Here is a 17179-nt window from a genome sequence, read left to right as displayed (position 1 = left end):
TTCGTGTTGTTGACAGAGGCCAGATCCTCCTGCGATTGTTGCTCTTGGCCTTTGAACGAGCCGTACGCGACCGTAGCCAGTTAGAGACCAGAGTTGGAACTGGAGATCCTCATCTGCAAGATGTCTTGGAGACTGATTTGTGTCTGAACAGAGAGTTTCGGCCGGACAGCGAATTCAGTGCTCAAGAGACAGCCTTTAATGCATAGCTTCATCTTAACTTCCTTCAGGATAGCTCTTTGGCATATGCCTGCGCTTTAATTGTTGGGATACTTATAAGCTCGGCATTCGCGATGTAAGTCCGAGCCGTGTCTCAGTGGAAACACTCGCAGCTCACTCGCAGCATATCAGAATCCCTCAACGTGAAGAAAGGTACCAAAGAAAATCATGCTTCAAGGACTCGTTGCGACTCGTGACTGTCGATGTTGATTAAAGAGACTGAGCCTTGCGACAGCTCTGCTTTGATATCAGACCAGGAGGAAGGGTCAACACATTTCTGGGCCTCTTCAATTAGATACGTCGTGAAACCAGCCCTGGCAGCACCTAGCGCAGATTCCTTGACACAGTAATCCCCGGCTAAACCAACAACGTAGACATGAGTTATTTGCTGCTCCGTCAAGAGAGCAGCGAGGTCAACGTTCACACCTCCAGCACCAGCAGTCATGTTCCCAAAAGAGTCAGAAAACGCAGAATACATCTCAACCCTCGAGTCCATGCCTTTGTAAACAATGGCGTCAACCTTGGAAAGGTCAATTTCTTCAAGAATCTCTGCGCCTTTCGTTTGCTGGAGACAATGAACCGGCCAAAGGCGTTGCTTCATGGTTTGCTCCGGCTTGTTGGCGACGAGATTCCGCACGTCGACGAAAGATTCAAAGGGTTTGTTGTTGGGAGGAGGGTGGTTAGTTGCAAACGAAATGTGATCCCGAGGATGCCAATCTTGAGTTGCAACCTTGATCACGAACTTCGACGAGCCGAGCAGGCGGTTAATCAACGGAATGATATCCCGGGCTCCAGCAACAGCCAGGGAACCATCCTGGAAGCAGTCAGAAACGTCACTGCATGAAAGCCCGGGAACATCATACAGGTGGACAGAAGTCATTCTGCATATCAACAACAATCAATGCTGGCCTGAAGGACATGTTTGAAGCCCAAAAGATGATAGGAGCAGTTGAGGCACAGTGTTCAATCAGGCTTCATCCGAGGCCACCGAGGGACAACAGAATGGGACCAACCCTCAGAATTGTATGAACTTCTTCTCAGGTCTAATCGAGGGTTGTGCAACTGAGTGAAGAGGGAATATGATAAGTGGAACAGGACTCGGCCAAGTTGCCTATTACAGACTCGGCGGTTTGAGGGAGTCTTTTGTATTTCGCTCCCCCCAGACTTCCCTTCCAACATCATCCAATTGCCTCAGGCATAGGGCTTCACAACATTTATGCTGGCTTGCGGACACTGCGAATTGACATCGACGTCTTTCACGAGTTATCGAGCCTACGTCTGCGGCAGTAACAATCGTATCTATTGTGTCTCACAGCTACCTCACTTGCTGCCTATCCTCGGCTGATATCTCTCCACTCCAGCAACTTGACGGTTCACCTCCCGCATTCACCACCATTGATCCCTTCCTCAACATTGTTGACCAGAGGAAACGGCGTGATTTCGTGAGAACATTGCAAGGAGGAATTTCAAGAGTGCAGCGATAGGCGCGCGTCATGTCGAAGACCTCAGTGGTGCGCAGTCCCTCCCTCTACAAGTGATCGCGGTCACTGCGCATCCGGGCAAGGTTGCCGTCTCGAATGACCGAGCTGACATGATTATGAACAGGGCGAAGTCTATGCTAAGGTCATCAACGATGTGTGCGAACTCTCACGACAGGACTTTGAAGAAGGTGGTGTTGAGTTGGCAACCTTGGAGTTGTTGAAAGCGGTAGGTCATTTTCTCGCCATCACCCAAACCATGAGCTTTCGACATTGCATCATCCAAGACCATCTCTTCATCATAGTGTAGCATCACTGCCAGATCTCTATGATTGAGGAAGTAATCTTTCAAGCAAGTCATACATCGCGAGGGACGGCGGTTGGCAGGCAGTCATGGCGGGTTGGATGAGGGCGAGGGCGGCGAGACGAACGAGAGAGGGCGCGGCAAGGCGAGCGGGGGAAGCGAGTGTCTTTGAAGGCCCCCGGCCCTTTGACTCATGCTCTTAAATACGCCCCAACGCCTGCCCAGCCTCATCCCACCCACGCAGCTAACCTGTTTTGGACGGCCCCCAATACTCTTGACGGCCACTGGGAGAGCATTTGCTGACCTCAGCGCGATATACAGGAATGGCAGAAGAAACTTTCTGGCCTCAAGGTCGCTCAGCTACCTTGGGATCCCCCTCCAGCGCCTCTCAAAGAGCAAACTCTCCCCAGCAATGCCAAACCAATACCTACGACCTTGCCGAGCAATGGCAACCTCACCGGCACCCCTCCGGCACAACCCTCAGTGCCCTCGCAGCCAGCCATCAAAGCTGAGAGCAACGGTACTCCTCAGTCATATTCACCTCAACCTCAACAGCTGCCCCCGCTCCAGCAGTATCAAGCTCCATCGTTCCAGCAAGGCCAGCCCATGACCGCACGCGACCGGGCGGCGATGAATCTACACCAGACATACGGCCCTCGAGCCGGTCCCCAGATTGCACAACTGCAGTCCAACCAGTCTCGTGTACCTGGCCCTCCTCAAGCATCTCCGCCACCCAACTATATCAAGCAGGAAGAGGCTCAGACGTTTCCCGGTGTTCAAGACTACTCTCAATTCCAAGCACCTCTGAAATCTAGTCAAAACGATGGCGCGTCCGACGCTCGGGATGAATGGGACGCAGAATATTTCTCACGCAAAGCTCTCTCTGCCTCACATGGCGCGGAAGCAGATCGGCTAATGCGCGACCACTTCATAATGTCTCAACAGTCGCTAGAAGCTGGTGGGCTTCTCACCACCCTCGAATCCCGACCAGCTCCACGCAGAAATACCATCCGCCAAGTCAATGCCGTGGTCGGCGGCTCCTCCTCATCAGCCTCAGCGCCACCAAGCATCACTCGCGCCCAAGGCGACGCTGCAGGTGACGATGACGACGATGTTGACGATGAGGATGCTATCAACTCCGATCTTGATGATCCAGATGACCTCGCCGCCAATGACGAAAACGGTGAAGAGACTGAACAAGTTATGCTATGCACATATGACAAGGTACAACGCGTGAAGAACAAATGGAAGTGTATTTTAAAGGACGGCATCTTGCGAGTGGATGGCAATGAGTAAGTGCGACCTTTCCGGCTGATCAGCACTGAAGAGATAGTTGGCTAACACAGGACGTAGATATGTCTTTCACAAAGGCAATGGAGAGTTTGAATGGTAAGCCGTCGACAACGGCTAACAAGTCGTGGTTCCACTCTTTAGACTCGATGTGGTTCACGAGCCACCGAACAAGCTGCGAATAGGGACAAGAGCATGCACAATTGCTCAACTGGCTGATTCCTGGACAAAATATGACAAGCAGCAACAGGATGACACCAGGAGCCGCTCTCGATCTATCTTTGACCCACCGGAACAGCTATGATTATGCACTTCTCCCGTAGTTCGGGAGCTGGACCACGGCCTGCGGAATCTGACATGATGAATATTCAGGACGGGAATAAAAGGCGCTTGAAGAAAGACGGTTGGTAAGGCGGCAGAAAAGCTCTTTATTAACGTTGGTAATTGCGGCACGAACCTGATATCCTTGATTTTTTGCTCAATACAGTTGTGCTTCAAGCCCACGTCGAAGCAAGTCGGTCATGGATCAAAATTGACAGATCTTTTGCAATACCGGAGTGTATGATTCAGTTAGAATTTCTGTGGCTTGATCTAGTACCTGTATTGTCGTACCCTTCTCCGTTGGAGCATTGCCGTGGTTTAGCGTTGCCTGAGAGATGACGTAATGCACGGTGTGTGTAGACCCGACAATGTCGTAACACCGCACAAGAGGGTGAAGTGGTTTGTTTCCACAGTTCTGCCTTGCCCGCTTAAATTCGGTCACTCGAGCATCTTCTCGCTCCATTCTACCACATATAATCATATTCTGGCTACAGCCTCAGATATCCTCTTCAACACATCGTTCTTTTCTCTAAACCCACGCAGGCTCACTGGGAGCTCGATCCGCAATCATGACCCTCTATTACAGTCTGGTCAGTAAACATGCGGAGAGCTGTCGTCGAGACCGACGGCACCATCATCGCCCTTTTCCAGGTCTGATGCTGACAGTTTTTACAGGTGTTCGCCATATTGGTGTCCGAGATGGTGCTCTTCATGGCCTTGGTCGTCCCAATGCCTTTCACCATCAAGCGAAAGATGTTCAATTTCATCTCGGAAAGTCCCCTGGTAGCAAAACTACAATATGGGATGAAGGTTGGGCGGACCGTGATTTTTTTTTGGTATGCAGCAAGACACTGACATTATCTAGATCACCTTCATATTCATCCTCATTCTTTTCCTCGACAGCGTCAACCGCGTTTACCGAGTCCAGATCGAGATGGCCTCCCTGATGAATGACACCACGGGCGCAGGGTGAGAACATTAGATCCGTTGCCTCTTGAACACATTCACTGATACGTGGCAGGCGTGCTGCAGCAATCGGCTCTGACCGGATGGAGGTTCAAGCCCGCAAGTTCTACTCGCAACGCAACATGTACTTGACTGGCTTCACGCTCTTCCTCTCTCTGATCCTAAACCGAACGTACGGCATGATCCTCGAAGTCCTTCGTCTGGAAGAGAAGGTCAAGATGTACGAGGGTGATGCAAAAGCTGGTGGTGTCGAGGGAGAGAAGTTAGGCAAACACTACCGTGCCGACCAGATTGGAGAACTGAAGAAGCAGTTGGACAAGAAAGACAAGGAACTGCAGGCAATGAAGAGCCAGGCCGAGGGTCTGCAGAAAGCATATGACGAGTTGAGCGTCAAATACAACCAGACCAACCCGAGTGAAGGTGACAAGAAGAGCAACTGATAAGAGAGATGGGTGCAATATCACGAAGCTGTGGGTTGGTGCGTGACCGTGGACTTCGGTTGCTGCGGTTAGAAAGACAGATACTATTGAACGAAGCACCATGGGATAGGTAGGGCAGCAGTCAGAACAAGGAGAAAATGTAGCCGCCTCGATGCACGATGAGTGAGGTGTGTTGGGCTGTATTGTATATGGTGAATAGAGCAATAGAGTTTTGATTTCGATTCTGATGAGTATGGGATTTACTGCCTTGGCTGACCGTGAACATCTTCTTCACAAAGTTTTGGGCCTGATTCAGACACATGGCACTTCTGCATCTCACATTCGCTAAATGGTCGATACGTCCGTTGGATCGTTCACATCGCAGCAGCTCGTGTGACCCTTGAAGCGGTGGGAGACATGGCAAACGTCCCGTGTCTTGTGGGGAGCCAATGACTCCTCGATGTGTCCTCTCTTCAACTTCTCGAGTTTCGACGGCCTCTATCCAGCAATGTGACTACCAGGAATTGGCAAGGTTCAATCTAGCTCGCCAATTGTCGGCCCTCGTGCCGGAGCTCCTGGCCGGACGGGGAAACGGGCTCAGACTCCAGCACTTGATCCCATACAATCACATTGCCAACTTCGTTCAATCCAGAACCACGTCCCGCACCATTGGGTTGCTTGCTTGAAAATGAGTGCCTTCTTGTTGGTGGTGGCCCTCCGTGACAGATAGGTCTGTTTCTTCAGGATTTACCAGGCCGATAACTACTAGGAAGGGAACCACAAGTCTGGGCCTCGTAAGCAACAACACCCTCGAAGGGTCGGCTTAATCTCAACCCTATATCATAAGCGAAGCCAGTGTTGTCAATTGGCTGCCTCTCAGGTTCCCTCTATCCACAAACCAGGATATTGCGAGAGTTCTACTCTACGGTCTCAGTTCGAACGAACTCACAGACCACAACGCAGCGGAGTATGCAACGACTGGAACGAGTCACCTACAGTACCTTTGCTCAACCGGGTGTAACGTGCATTTGCGAGAATGCCGATTGGATCGTGAATTTGGGGGAGTGAAAGCTTGGCTATACTTCCTTTGCATGCGCATCATGCTGGATGGCCTGACTGTATACAAGTGTTTGTCAATGTTCCATACCGATCGTCGGCGCCGTCTCCATCCTTGTCATCAACCTCGGTATCTTACCGTCCTGAAATCTTATCCATGCTCAAGCTCAACAAGACTCAACGCCCACGTGCCTCAACGCTTGGGCTAAACAAGCCCATGGGTGACCTTGTATCTCAAGGTCTCCCAAACTAGCTCTACAGGGGTCCTCGATTGAACTAGATCAGAAAGGCAGCTGCTTGGAAAATCCTCACCGCCAACATGTCTAACAGCTTGACCTTGATTGGCTCGACGCCCTGCATGCTCTGAGCTCCATGACGAGACCTCGACCGGTCATGCTTTTAGATGCCCTCAGGATCGCCTAATGGTAGACATGCAGCTCCATTCCTGCACCTCTACAATATTCCGCTTCCGATAGCTCTCGAGGTGCGATCGTAACTAGAACTATAAAGCCAGGCGAACCCTGATCGAAGGTAAGTCAAGGGACTTCTTTTCCTGCCCTCAGGAACCGCCGATACAATGCTGCATCTTCTTACATTCTCGTCCTTGATCGGCGCCACCGTCGCTTCGTACGGTGCAAACCTCAACTACCGCTCACCCTCAGTCAACCACCCTGGGCTAGGCATATCAGTTCGCAAGGTAGTCAAACGCCATGATCCCCGATCTACCACTGCAGCGGACTCGCTCAACTTTACCCACGGCGTGGCATCCGGCGACCCATACCCCAACAGCGTGATTCTGTGGACGAGGTGCTCTCCGACGTTTGACGATGTCAAGAGCAACAGCAGCACCTCGGGCTACGTTCCGCTGTACAACCCCGTGCCCATCTACAATGACACGGACGAGGGCAAACCCGTCTCGACATCCCCGGTCTGCCTGGACTGGAAGATCGCCTCGGACAAGGAGCTCTCGTCGGTGGTGGACTCCGGGACCGTCTACACCAGCTCCGACGTCGACTACACGGTCAAGGTCGAAGCGACCCAGCTCAAACCGTTTACTCAGTACTGGTACCAATTCACCATCTGCAACACCAACCAGTCGTCTCCGGTCGGCCGTACCAAGACGACGCCGTTGCCCACCGACGACGTTCAGGGGGTCAATCTGGCAGTGTATTCGTGCAGTAATTTCCCCTTTGGGTTTTTCAACGCCTACGGCAACCCGGTCCGCAAGGAATCGGTCGACTACGTGATTCACTTGGGAGACTACATCTACGAGTACAAGAACGGTGACTACGGCTGGGGTCAGAGTATCGGACGTGTGCCGTTGCCGGACAGGGAGATTTATACTCTCTACGACTACCGTAAACGACATGCCACTTATCGAACCGACCTTGACCTACTTGCTAGTCATCAGAATTTCCCTTGGATTCCAGTGTGGGACGATCACGGTAAGAATTATGCCTACCTGTCATATCTGGTGACCCTTGTCTACCTCCACCTCCCATCGCTTTTCCTTCTCTTTTCTTTGGAGGCAGCACCCTCGTGGGTCGAGTCAAAGTACACCCGATGACTGATGTTTTGATCCGACGCAACAGAAGTGGCAGACAACACATACCGAGACGGCTCATCGGAACTCAACAACACCGAAGCGTCCTTCGTCGAGGACGGCGGTGTATCAGTTGACCAACGCAAGATGAATGCCGTGCGAGCGTATTTTGAATGGTTACCAATTCGACAAGTCGACATGGGTGATGATGTGAGTTTTCCTCTTTCTCGCTTTCTCGTTTTCTTTCCCTCTTGTCACTCGCCACTACAATGGTCAAGTATTTGGAAATGGTGTCTCCAAGTCCAAGTTTCCAACACTTCCCCAGTCCCTCAATAGAGCCCTCACGAACGAGCACGTGTTTGTCTGACTTGATTGTCCTTTTTTTTTCTCTCTCTCCAGCTCCGAATCTGGCGGTCCTTCTCGATCGGCAAGCTCCTCGACCTCGTCATGCTCGACACGCGACAGTACGATCGGTCCATCACCGACCTGTACTGGAACACGCACTACATCCACCAGATCTCCAACGACGCGGGCCGGTCGATGATGGGCCCGCGACAGGAGAGCTGGTTCTACTCCTCGCTGAAGCAGTCGGCGGCGCGCGGGGCGGCCTGGCGCATCATCGGGTCGCAGACGGTGTTCAGCCGCATCAACGAGTCCCTCGCGTACGGCAACGTCGACCCGCTCGACTACGACGCCTGGGACGGGTACCAGGCCAACCGCAACCGGACGTTCGCCACGCTGTACGGGCACAACATCACCAACAACATCATGATCTCGGGCGACTCGCACGCCAACTGGGTGTCGGACCTCGTGTGGCTCGACCGGCACCCCTACGACCCGGCGACGGGCGAGGGCGCCATCGGCGTCGAGTTCGCCGGCGCCGCCGTGTCGTCGCCCTCGCCCGGCGGCCAGAACATCAGCCTCGCCGCGAGCGTCGTGGCGAGCGAGTGGCTCGTCGCCGCCAACCGGGAGCTGCAGTGGAGCGAGCTCTACTACCGCGGCTACTACGAGCTGCACGTCACCCCGGCCAAGGTCGAGGCCAGGTACTTCGGCCTGCCGACCATCGTGAACCGGAACCCCGGCGAGATTTCGTTGGCCAACTTTACCGTCTTGAGCGGCGAGAACCGACTGCATAGATTCGTCAACGCCAGTGCTGCTGCTGCTGCTGCCCCCGTGGTGTCCGGCCCCGTCGAGAACGGTTATGTCAAGTTTGGCACCGTCAAGCAGACCAACATTACCAATTCGACGGATACGGGGTTATACTATATTAGTCACGATGATGTGGAGGACATTTAAGTAGGTAGGTAATTAGGGCATTTGAGGGCAATCGAGGAACTATTGTTCCGTAGATAGATCCCCGTGTCCGTCTCATCGAGGACCATTACTCACAGTATATACCCCCGTGTCCTTCTCGTGAAGAGCCGTTATTCACAGTGTATCCCCGTGTCCGTCTCATTAACAACAACCACTGTGTCAGTATCCCGTATCCCGTATCCAGTGTGTCGAGGCACGGCATGCCAAAAATCCACCGCGGTCCATCCATAGGCCCACCGTACGTAGTTCCCACATTACCCATTGTCCTCCTAGCTATTGCTTAGTATAGTACATGCCTAGACAGCGACGATACCGCCGCCTTGTGGTTGTGGTTGTGGTTGTCCGGTTGCGTTTGTGATTGTGATTGTGTTTGCGTTCCTGTTCCCGTTCCTGTTCCTGTTCCTGTTCACCCTCGTCGTCCTCTGCGTCCGGTACCAGACTTTGACAGGCTGGGAGAACTTCCTCCGAATCCATCCGACCACGTTGACTTCGAACATGAAGAGAACCAAGCCGGCAAACGTGATGGGAGCGGTGATGACGAAAAACATCCAGAACTTCGGCACCCAGGTCCATTTCGCACCGTCTCCGACGGAGAAGAAGTTCATGCCAAAAAATCCCTGCGTCCACAGAAAAACAAACATCCGTCAGTTTTCTATCCATTAATTACACCACAAAAGAAGGGGGGAGGGAGAGAGAGAGAAAATTTGTCGCTAGGCTTCGGGGTGTCTGCTGCGATCCGTGATAGCTTCTCTTCACCTTCACGTTGGCTTGGGAAATGTAGTGCAATCGATGAGTCAATCAGTACTCACAGATACAAAAGTCCCGGGTAAGAACAGCAACGTCAATACCGAGACGGTCTCCGAAAGAACTTTTCCGTCGTTTCGGGTCTCGGCCAGAATCCCCTTTGATATATCGTTGTCTTCGATCGCGACACGGTTTGATATCTACGGACTCCGACAGACCGCACACGGAATGTAGTCAGCGATAACTTCAGGTTGGTGTGGCGTATCACAATGACGATATATGAATAGAATGAAAAATGAATCCTTCGCATGGGTACATATTCTTCATCCGTATAGGTAGGTGGGTGGGTAGGTACTTGTAGACAACGGAAATGGTAATAATATGGAATATGGGACTCCCTTACGAATCTTGTTTCGTTCTTCATTCTGTCGACGAATGCATCAGCCCGACATCGCAGATTGTCAGTGTACAGAGTCTGGAATCGTAGATTGTTGGCTATATCGTCTGACCTGTGCTGGGGTTGATCCCCGACAGATTGAAGTGAGTCATGCGCTTTGACGATATTCCCAAGGGTGTTTGAAGCCACTTGCATGGCCTCTGCAATGTGGTGAACGTGACGGTTGAGCTCATGCATCGCGGCGTATTTTCCCATGAGTGTCACGACTTCTCGTTCCCTGGTGCTTTCGCTTCTGTCGTCGTTTTCGTCTTGCAGAGTCTTAGTCCAGCCTTCGAGGCGGGTCTGTTTGTTAAAGAGAACAGAGGCACACACGCCGTCAGCCATCGTCACACAATAACCAACACCAAAACCGAAACAAATTCCAAATTGGGCATTTCCTTACCTTTTCAACGTTTCTGATGGGTTGTTGAAACGACCACAAGGTCCGGTGGAGATGCTCCACGACGACATTGTTCGCCATGTTCAAAAGGCAGAACGGGTCGCTCAATCTCTGAGCGATTTCGGACCGCGAGTCACTGATTGCCATTATGATCCTCTTCTTGAGCTCTTTGCTCAAATCAAAGCAGAGGATGATGTTCAGATACGTAGACTCCTCGCCGCCTTGGGGACGTGTCCGTCGCCAATAGGTGCAAAACCCCATAAAGTCCCATGTGTATTTGTATGAAGGGGAGTTTTCCCTTTGATTGCGTGTCGAGCTTCTGTATGATGGCGGGTCAGAGCTTGGGGTCGATGTTTGCGGTGGACCGACATCTGCTGATGTCCACGTCCACTTTTCGTCCTCGAGGTCGCTGAATTCACTCAAGGTTTGCCTTCCTGGGTTCCTCATGCGGTCCTGGACCGTATTTTGGTCAACTACTTGGCCCTTTTCTCCAACGCTCTTGGTTAGATAGCGTGATGACGTGCCTGCGATTGTTTGAGCGCATCGAAAACACCTTACCGCTCCTAACTTACAGTATGAATATGCCTCCGTGTTGAGATTCCTATTGCCAAATTCCGACGACCTGAAGAACCCATTTGCATTCCATCCCATGTCGTCAAAGAAGAACTTTGGAATTTTGAACCTGCTTGATATATCATCGACGAGGTTTTCGGGTGCAAATCCTCTCTCCAGGCGCTTTTCGATGGACGGCATGAAGCTTTAGAATATGAGTCTAGAACATGATACCGTTGTAGTACATCTTACATCACATGGACAGTGCCCGTGCTATACTGAAATGGACTGATCAGCGCCGGGTACGAGGAGGTAAGATGTTGCATACTTCTTCTATAGGTCGGGCCACCAAGGTCCGAACATCTTGCAAATTAGTATTATCGTAGCTGACTGGAGGACTTCCTGGTTGGAGACCGATCTCATAGGATTTGCCCTTCAGCTCACGGAGAAGATTCGCAGGAGGCATGGCTGGTGCTGTTGATGACATGACCGAAGTGCGGCTGAAGAACAGGGAAGTGATGATGACGGGAAGCTACATAATGGAAAGAGAAAAGCAGAAAGAAGCACAGAAGAAAAGTCATCGCTTTGCATTGTAAGGCTGAAGGCTCACAGAAAGCCGTTCTCTGCCGGGCATGTCTTCGGAGCTTCGATTGTGTTGTGCGGTACAGAAACCAACGCACCTAATACAAGTGCTATGTACTAGATCGTAGGGCATCTGTCGTTTGGCCGGAGATTGGGTAGAACAAGGGTTGATGTGATCAACCGGGCGGCTAAAGACAGGGATTGTCCGACTATGGCGCTGTTTCCATTTGTACAGCCTCAGGGTACCTGGCAAGGGGTCGACCGTGAATCCGTGATAAATGGAAATAGGTTGAATCATTGCCTCGACCTCAGATTGATTTTCGATTGTCCACTTCTTCATATCATATATTTGCTTGTGGTTGCTGAGTAAAGTAGTAAAATCTGTCACGTCATGAGGGGAACAGTGTCATAACTGTCCTTCGTATGTATGTATGTCATCTGCAACAATAATTTAGGAGGGTTTGGGCCAGCCATATTATCGTTCTATGCGTTGCTTGACGGGGGGGGATTCTTCGAGGGGAATTCTCTGGGCCGAGGAGAAGCCCCTTCTCGTTGTCTCATCTATTAGACTTTATGGTATTCCGTCCTCAGCCGCATACCGCTTGTGCGGATCCGTAGTTGTTTGTCGGTCGAAAACAGACTGCAGAAGGGGCCAAGGATGCGCCATCGGCCATCCGTAATTTGGTGGCCGTACGGAGTACATGTGTCACAATAGACCCTTCGCCTTCTGACTCAGCATTCCGGGACGCGGTGAAAAACGGGAGTCTCCCGAAGTGACTTCGGCCTTGACGTCGCTATCCTTCAAATATGTGTTAGACTAGAGCGGTATTGTGCAAAGACGTCCAGGCGATGTTGACAAGGCTGGGACTTCGTTCATCGCCACTCACATTGATTTTCCCAGCGTTTCTCACAGAGTTGGAACCAGGTACGTGACCTCGATCCACGTGATATCGTGAGTTGATGTGGGCAGTGATACGTGAGTCGTATGGGCAGCGACATTAACTGTACACCAAGGCTTGCCACCGTGCTGCCTATAAATAAGGCCCAGGGGTATCGTCTCCTCTAGAAGAGTTTGATAACACAATCAACTCTCTTTCGTCCAGGGTTTCTTCTCAGCTCCGTTGACGTCGGCAAAATCAACAACATGTCAACAAGCAGTGATCAAGGAGTATCGTCAATCACCGTCTCGGTGGAGGAGATCGACTCCATGATGTCCAATCATACGATGAGGCATTCTCTGGAAAGATATGTCTTTGACAAGATACACCAGGATATTCGGGAGCGGCACTGGAAGCGGATCTCTGTTCATGGCCACTACCAGCGCGATGGGACGGCACGCTTATCGGTGTTCGAAAAACAAGGCAAACGTTTCAATTGGCACCGTCCCACGAGCCGAGTCGTTGATGGCGATACTTTGGAGATCAACTGCTTCCCAGGCCAAGCTTATGTCAAACACAATGCATACCTAATCGCGATGTATCTCCGGCTGCAAGAACTACAGTCTCCCTCCACCGATGGCCCTCCTCTCTCTTTTTCGCGTCCCGTCGTCGAGTATAGGTTGCCTGGGGTGGAAGACAGCGCTTTGATATTTGCGGAATCCAATCTGCGGCTCATGGGTAAAGTTGACATAGTAGTTCTGGGCTACGCAGAGGCTGTTCTGCCAACGACAGGAGGCGATTGGGAAAGCGGTACAGTGGATCCTGAACGGCAGTTATTTGCGTGGCAAAAAATCACTCTTCCAGATGGTAAAGTCGTCTCATACTTGGGTTGTATGATAAGCCTATGGGGAGAGATTGTTGGATCCCTAATCCGAGTGCTAAAAGAATTGAATAATGCCAGTCATGTTGTCTTTCTCGGGAAGGCAGGCTCTCTGCGGAATTATTCACCAGCCGGTGGCCTGCTCATTCAACCGAACCGGATTCTTGTGACGGGTTCATCGAGTTGCATGGAACAAGAGCGCCTTCAGTGGTCCAGTCCTTTTTATTATGATACCAGTCGTGAGGGCCATGGTTCAACAGAACTCGTTGTTGGACAGAACGTGAGTGTTTTCTCGCCTCTTGTGGAAAACGCAGTTTGGTTTGAGCATTGGCGCGATAAAGCAGATTGGGTTGACTGCGAGGTCTTCCATGCTGCAACAGCTTGTCGACACGTCAATATAAATTTCGGATATCTTCACATCATATCTGATGTATTGGCAAGATATGAGCCGGAGAATCTGTCGAATGAGCGAGATCTTCTGATTCTGTCTCATAGACGATCAGCATTTGACAGAATGAAGCGGATACTGGATAGTTGTTTGACGAGCCCTCTCTCAGGAAGGATATCGCCACAACCTCGTCTCCGAGACAATGCACATTGGACGGATCCAAGCCATACAAAACACGAGCTTCTCGCCTCCGAGGTCCCTCGCGTGGGCGTGGGCGTATTCATCATTCATCCCACGATTCCCAAACCCACCTCTAAGCCGTCTCCAGGATCCTCGGACGAGACGAGAGCGTGGAAGTTTCTGATGGGCCAACGGCTGGGGTCCCACGGGAGTGGCACTTACGCTCTCCCCGGTGGACATCTGGAGTTCGGCGAGACGTTTGAGGAATGTGCGGCGCGCGAGGTTCTCGAAGAAACGGGCTTGAGGGTACACGACGTGAAGTTCCTGACGGCTACGAACAACGTCATGGGCGAAGACGAAGGTGGAAAGCATTATATCACTGTCTTTATGACGGCCAGGGTGACGATGGACCCGGGGGATTCTGCTGCCGCCAACGTCGGTGAGGATGGCTTGCCGATCGCACGGCTCATGGAGCCCGAGAAGTGCGCAGGCTGGGAGTGGGTGAGTTGGAGGCAGTATGAAATGTGGGCGATGGCGCAGGTGCGATGGGGGAAGTTAAACCACGACAAGCATTCTGATGGTGGTGGCGATGGCGATGGCGATGGCAGCGGCGGCAATCATGTAGAGGGCCGACTGTTGTTTTCGCCGATGGTAGATTTACTCGTGCAAAGACCGGGCGTCGTTCCAGAACTGAGAATGATTCCGTCGAGGTAGGCAGTTGCTGTGTATCATCTGCAGTCCAACTGCGCCACGAGAACTTTCACAGGAGTCATGATGGCTATTAGGTATGGAAATGAGAGCACATAGATAAAATGACCAACCATAGAGATCCCGGGCGAGGCGCCTGAGCTTTCTGTCCCGTTGAATCTACGGGCTATTTCGATTTCAGGTCTGAAGAAACGCTCCAGAAGAGAACATGATCTACATAGGTATCATCGCTAAACTCCCATGGTCTGACTCGCAACAGAAGGCACAGCCCACGTCATCAATATATCTCCCTCTAGCATCGCAGCTAAGAGTTGCGAACGCTTCCTAGGAGGCATGGGAACTCCCCAGCCTCCTTGAATATTTTGAACCTCTACTAGTCCCGGTAGTCCTGTATTCGTAGACCCTCATGTCACATTATGAGCTGCCTGTCCAGTACGCCGGGCCTTGTCCTCAAGGGCGGCACATGCGTGGCGCTCTTTTCCCTTCGCTGGAAAGGACACCATTATAGCGTCTGTGGTACTGGACTTTTGGCCGCATATCGAGAGGATCCCTTCATTTTAGGCATACGCATGGGATTCTTTCAGAAGCAGTCGAGGAGTTGCAAGACTGAGGCTGGCAATAATATCACTGCTCGTACCAATATGCGCAATACATCATCGAAACACTTTGTCAGGACCGGGCGGAGCGGCGTTGATTCTCGGTTCCATAATCGGTGGCAAGATGTTGGTCATCGGTGCCGGTTGATGATGTGGTTGAGGGCGAGTCTGATCAATTCGCAACCTCACGGGGGGCGGAGGAGATCTTGGTTGTGTCTTGATCACTGCGCCTTGCGTGCTCGATCCGGAGTCACCGGTCCTGGCCTGATCTTCGCTCAATGAGCGATACGCCTTTGGAGGATCTTCGCTGTACCCCGGAGAAGGGAGATTTCCAGGCAAAGTGGTGGGGGCTTGGGACACCGGGGTCGGCTTTTGGGTGGGAGTTCTGTCTCCCGCAGGCTTGGGCGAGAAAAGAATTTGGTCTTTCCATTTCATGAATTGCAATGCCGTGGGCGAGTTGGGGAAGAATGAAGGATTCGGTACCCGTCCAGGAGTTTGTGCTGAAATTCTGGTAAAGGCCCGGTGGTAGGCGATCTCACCCAGAGGGTCTTCGTCGGGGGATTGAGGCGCATTTGCTAAATCTGGACGATATCCTCGTATGATCCACTCGTGTTCGTCATGTATGGATGAACGTTTGGAACTGCGATCGGTCGGGCGCTCTGCTGTCCTCTTCATCGTTGATCTTGTGGTTTGGGCCGAGGGCCGGGGTTATAACGCAACTAAGGGCGATGGCGACTCCAAATGAAGCATTCGAAATAAAAAGACGCCGGCTGATGCTAGAGAAGAAGAGTACTCGCACGAAGATTTTCGAGAAACAGGAAACAGAGATTTGGAAAAAGAAAGGCCAGCCCCCGTGCGCAGATTCATCAACCCGACATTGATTGATGAAGAGGTCGGCACGAGTAGAAGATGAGGGGAAACGCAACACAAGCGCTGGATATTTTAGTACACATCGGTTTTGCTGGGAGGTTTTCCAGAAATATGCAATCCGGATTTCAAGTCTGGGCGGCTACAGCCGTGCGATCAGTGGAGAGATGTCGATTGGCGGCTCAGAGAGAAGAGGAGAGCGATGCAAGCATGTCCTTTTGGCGTAGACGAATACGAGGGAGCCCATGCGAATGGACATTGATGGCATTGGCGGGAGCAGCGAGCGGGCATCAGAGCCTGCATGCCGCTGCCTGGACTCGCCCGTGAGGCTTGTTGGGCTTCACCAGTCTGGGCTTCGGGGCGTCGGCAAGGCTAATGAGACGGGAAGGACAGCACAAGGGACGGCATCACTAAGCGCGTCCTCAGGCGCCTTCTAGGCTCCTTGGGTGCCATTACTTTTACCTTCCAGGCATCGTCATTCCGCGCCAGGCCCACAAGCCCAGATGTCTTTCGGTGCTCGGAGCCGGCACTTCTTTTTCCCTCCAAAGCTTACGGCAGGGTTACACGAGACCCGTCCACCCTTTTTTGCCTCATCCTGGGCGATTCTCGGGGGCCATGCGCATCATCGATGGAGCAATGGCCCTTCTCATTACGTGTCCGTGGGTATTATCGTTTTTTGTCTCTGGTGGGAGCAAGCAGAAGACAATTTCAACGTCGTGCAGATCCACTTGGCTGAGCTGCACACAATACGAGTAATCTCCTCGGAATCGATGTTGAGGACTGTGCAGATCGTTTGCGTCGACCCTCGGCGACATGAGACTGGCACCAAATATGCTTTAGGTGGCTCGGCTTACGACCGACCAAACTGTGCAAGTCAGTGTGGCCAACTGGCAAGTGCAACGCTGTCCCGACCATGCGGTATCGAATGGCATTGGCGAGGAGGGTTGTGGCTGAGAGATACCAGTCACTGTCAGCGAGCCAGACGCGTCTATTGCCAGTGGGAATTCGGAGGCTCCTCAATTGTCATTTTGAAACATGGAGGGAGGAGACTTGTCAAATAC

General features: G+C 51.9%; 7 protein-coding genes across 7 annotated transcripts; 4 read left to right on the top strand and 3 right to left on the bottom strand.

Moving 5' to 3' along the window:
• Nucleotides 1-382: 382 nt before the first annotated feature.
• PV08_03559 (uncharacterized protein) lies at nucleotides 383-1136 on the bottom strand (the record flags this gene model as incomplete). Its single annotated transcript, XM_016377911.1, has 2 exons — nucleotides 383-1030; nucleotides 1080-1136. 2 exons carry the CDS (start codon nucleotides 1134-1136, stop codon nucleotides 383-385), a joined length of 705 nt encoding a protein of 234 aa, XP_016239481.1.
• Nucleotides 1137-1709: 573 nt separating this feature from the next.
• Nucleotides 1710-3391, top strand: PV08_03558 (uncharacterized protein; the record flags this gene model as incomplete). Its single annotated transcript, XM_016377910.1, has 4 exons — nucleotides 1710-1727; nucleotides 1822-1923; nucleotides 2320-3290; nucleotides 3352-3391. The coding sequence occupies 4 exons, from the start codon at nucleotides 1710-1712 to the stop codon at nucleotides 3389-3391; spliced, it is 1131 nt and encodes a 376-aa protein (XP_016239480.1).
• A 787-nt stretch (nucleotides 3392-4178) lies between these two features.
• On the top strand, nucleotides 4179-5015 carry PV08_03557 (uncharacterized protein; the record flags this gene model as incomplete). Its single annotated transcript, XM_016377909.1, has 4 exons — nucleotides 4179-4199; nucleotides 4285-4419; nucleotides 4475-4578; nucleotides 4631-5015. The coding sequence occupies 4 exons, from the start codon at nucleotides 4179-4181 to the stop codon at nucleotides 5013-5015; spliced, it is 645 nt and encodes a 214-aa protein (XP_016239479.1).
• Nucleotides 5016-6627: 1612 nt separating this feature from the next.
• On the top strand, nucleotides 6628-8889 carry PV08_03556 (uncharacterized protein; the record flags this gene model as incomplete). The annotated part of the gene is made up of 3 exons (XM_016377908.1): nucleotides 6628-7495; nucleotides 7643-7803; nucleotides 7993-8889. 3 exons carry the CDS (start codon nucleotides 6628-6630, stop codon nucleotides 8887-8889), a joined length of 1926 nt encoding a protein of 641 aa, XP_016239478.1.
• A 314-nt stretch (nucleotides 8890-9203) lies between these two features.
• Nucleotides 9204-11505, bottom strand: PV08_03555 (uncharacterized protein; the record flags this gene model as incomplete). Its single annotated transcript, XM_016377907.1, has 6 exons — nucleotides 9204-9524; nucleotides 10055-10390; nucleotides 10491-11011; nucleotides 11060-11244; nucleotides 11292-11317; nucleotides 11368-11505. 6 exons carry the CDS (start codon nucleotides 11503-11505, stop codon nucleotides 9204-9206), a joined length of 1527 nt encoding a protein of 508 aa, XP_016239477.1.
• Nucleotides 11506-12765: 1260 nt separating this feature from the next.
• On the top strand, nucleotides 12766-14661 carry PV08_03554 (uncharacterized protein; the record flags this gene model as incomplete). Its single annotated transcript, XM_016377906.1, has 1 exon — nucleotides 12766-14661. One exon carries the CDS (start codon nucleotides 12766-12768, stop codon nucleotides 14659-14661), a length of 1896 nt encoding a protein of 631 aa, XP_016239476.1.
• A 647-nt stretch (nucleotides 14662-15308) lies between these two features.
• Nucleotides 15309-15926, bottom strand: PV08_03553 (uncharacterized protein; the record flags this gene model as incomplete). Its single annotated transcript, XM_016377905.1, has 1 exon — nucleotides 15309-15926. The coding sequence occupies one exon, from the start codon at nucleotides 15924-15926 to the stop codon at nucleotides 15309-15311; it is 618 nt and encodes a 205-aa protein (XP_016239475.1).
• Nucleotides 15927-17179: the final 1253 nt, after the last annotated feature.

Source organism: Exophiala spinifera (genome assembly GCF_000836115.1).
Source record: "Exophiala spinifera strain CBS 89968 unplaced genomic scaffold supercont1.2, whole genome shotgun sequence".
NCBI classification, from domain to species: Eukaryota; Fungi; Ascomycota; class Eurotiomycetes; order Chaetothyriales; family Herpotrichiellaceae; genus Exophiala; species Exophiala spinifera.
Note: the sequence above shows the minus strand (reverse complement) of the source record. Positions and strands in the feature narration are given on the sequence as shown.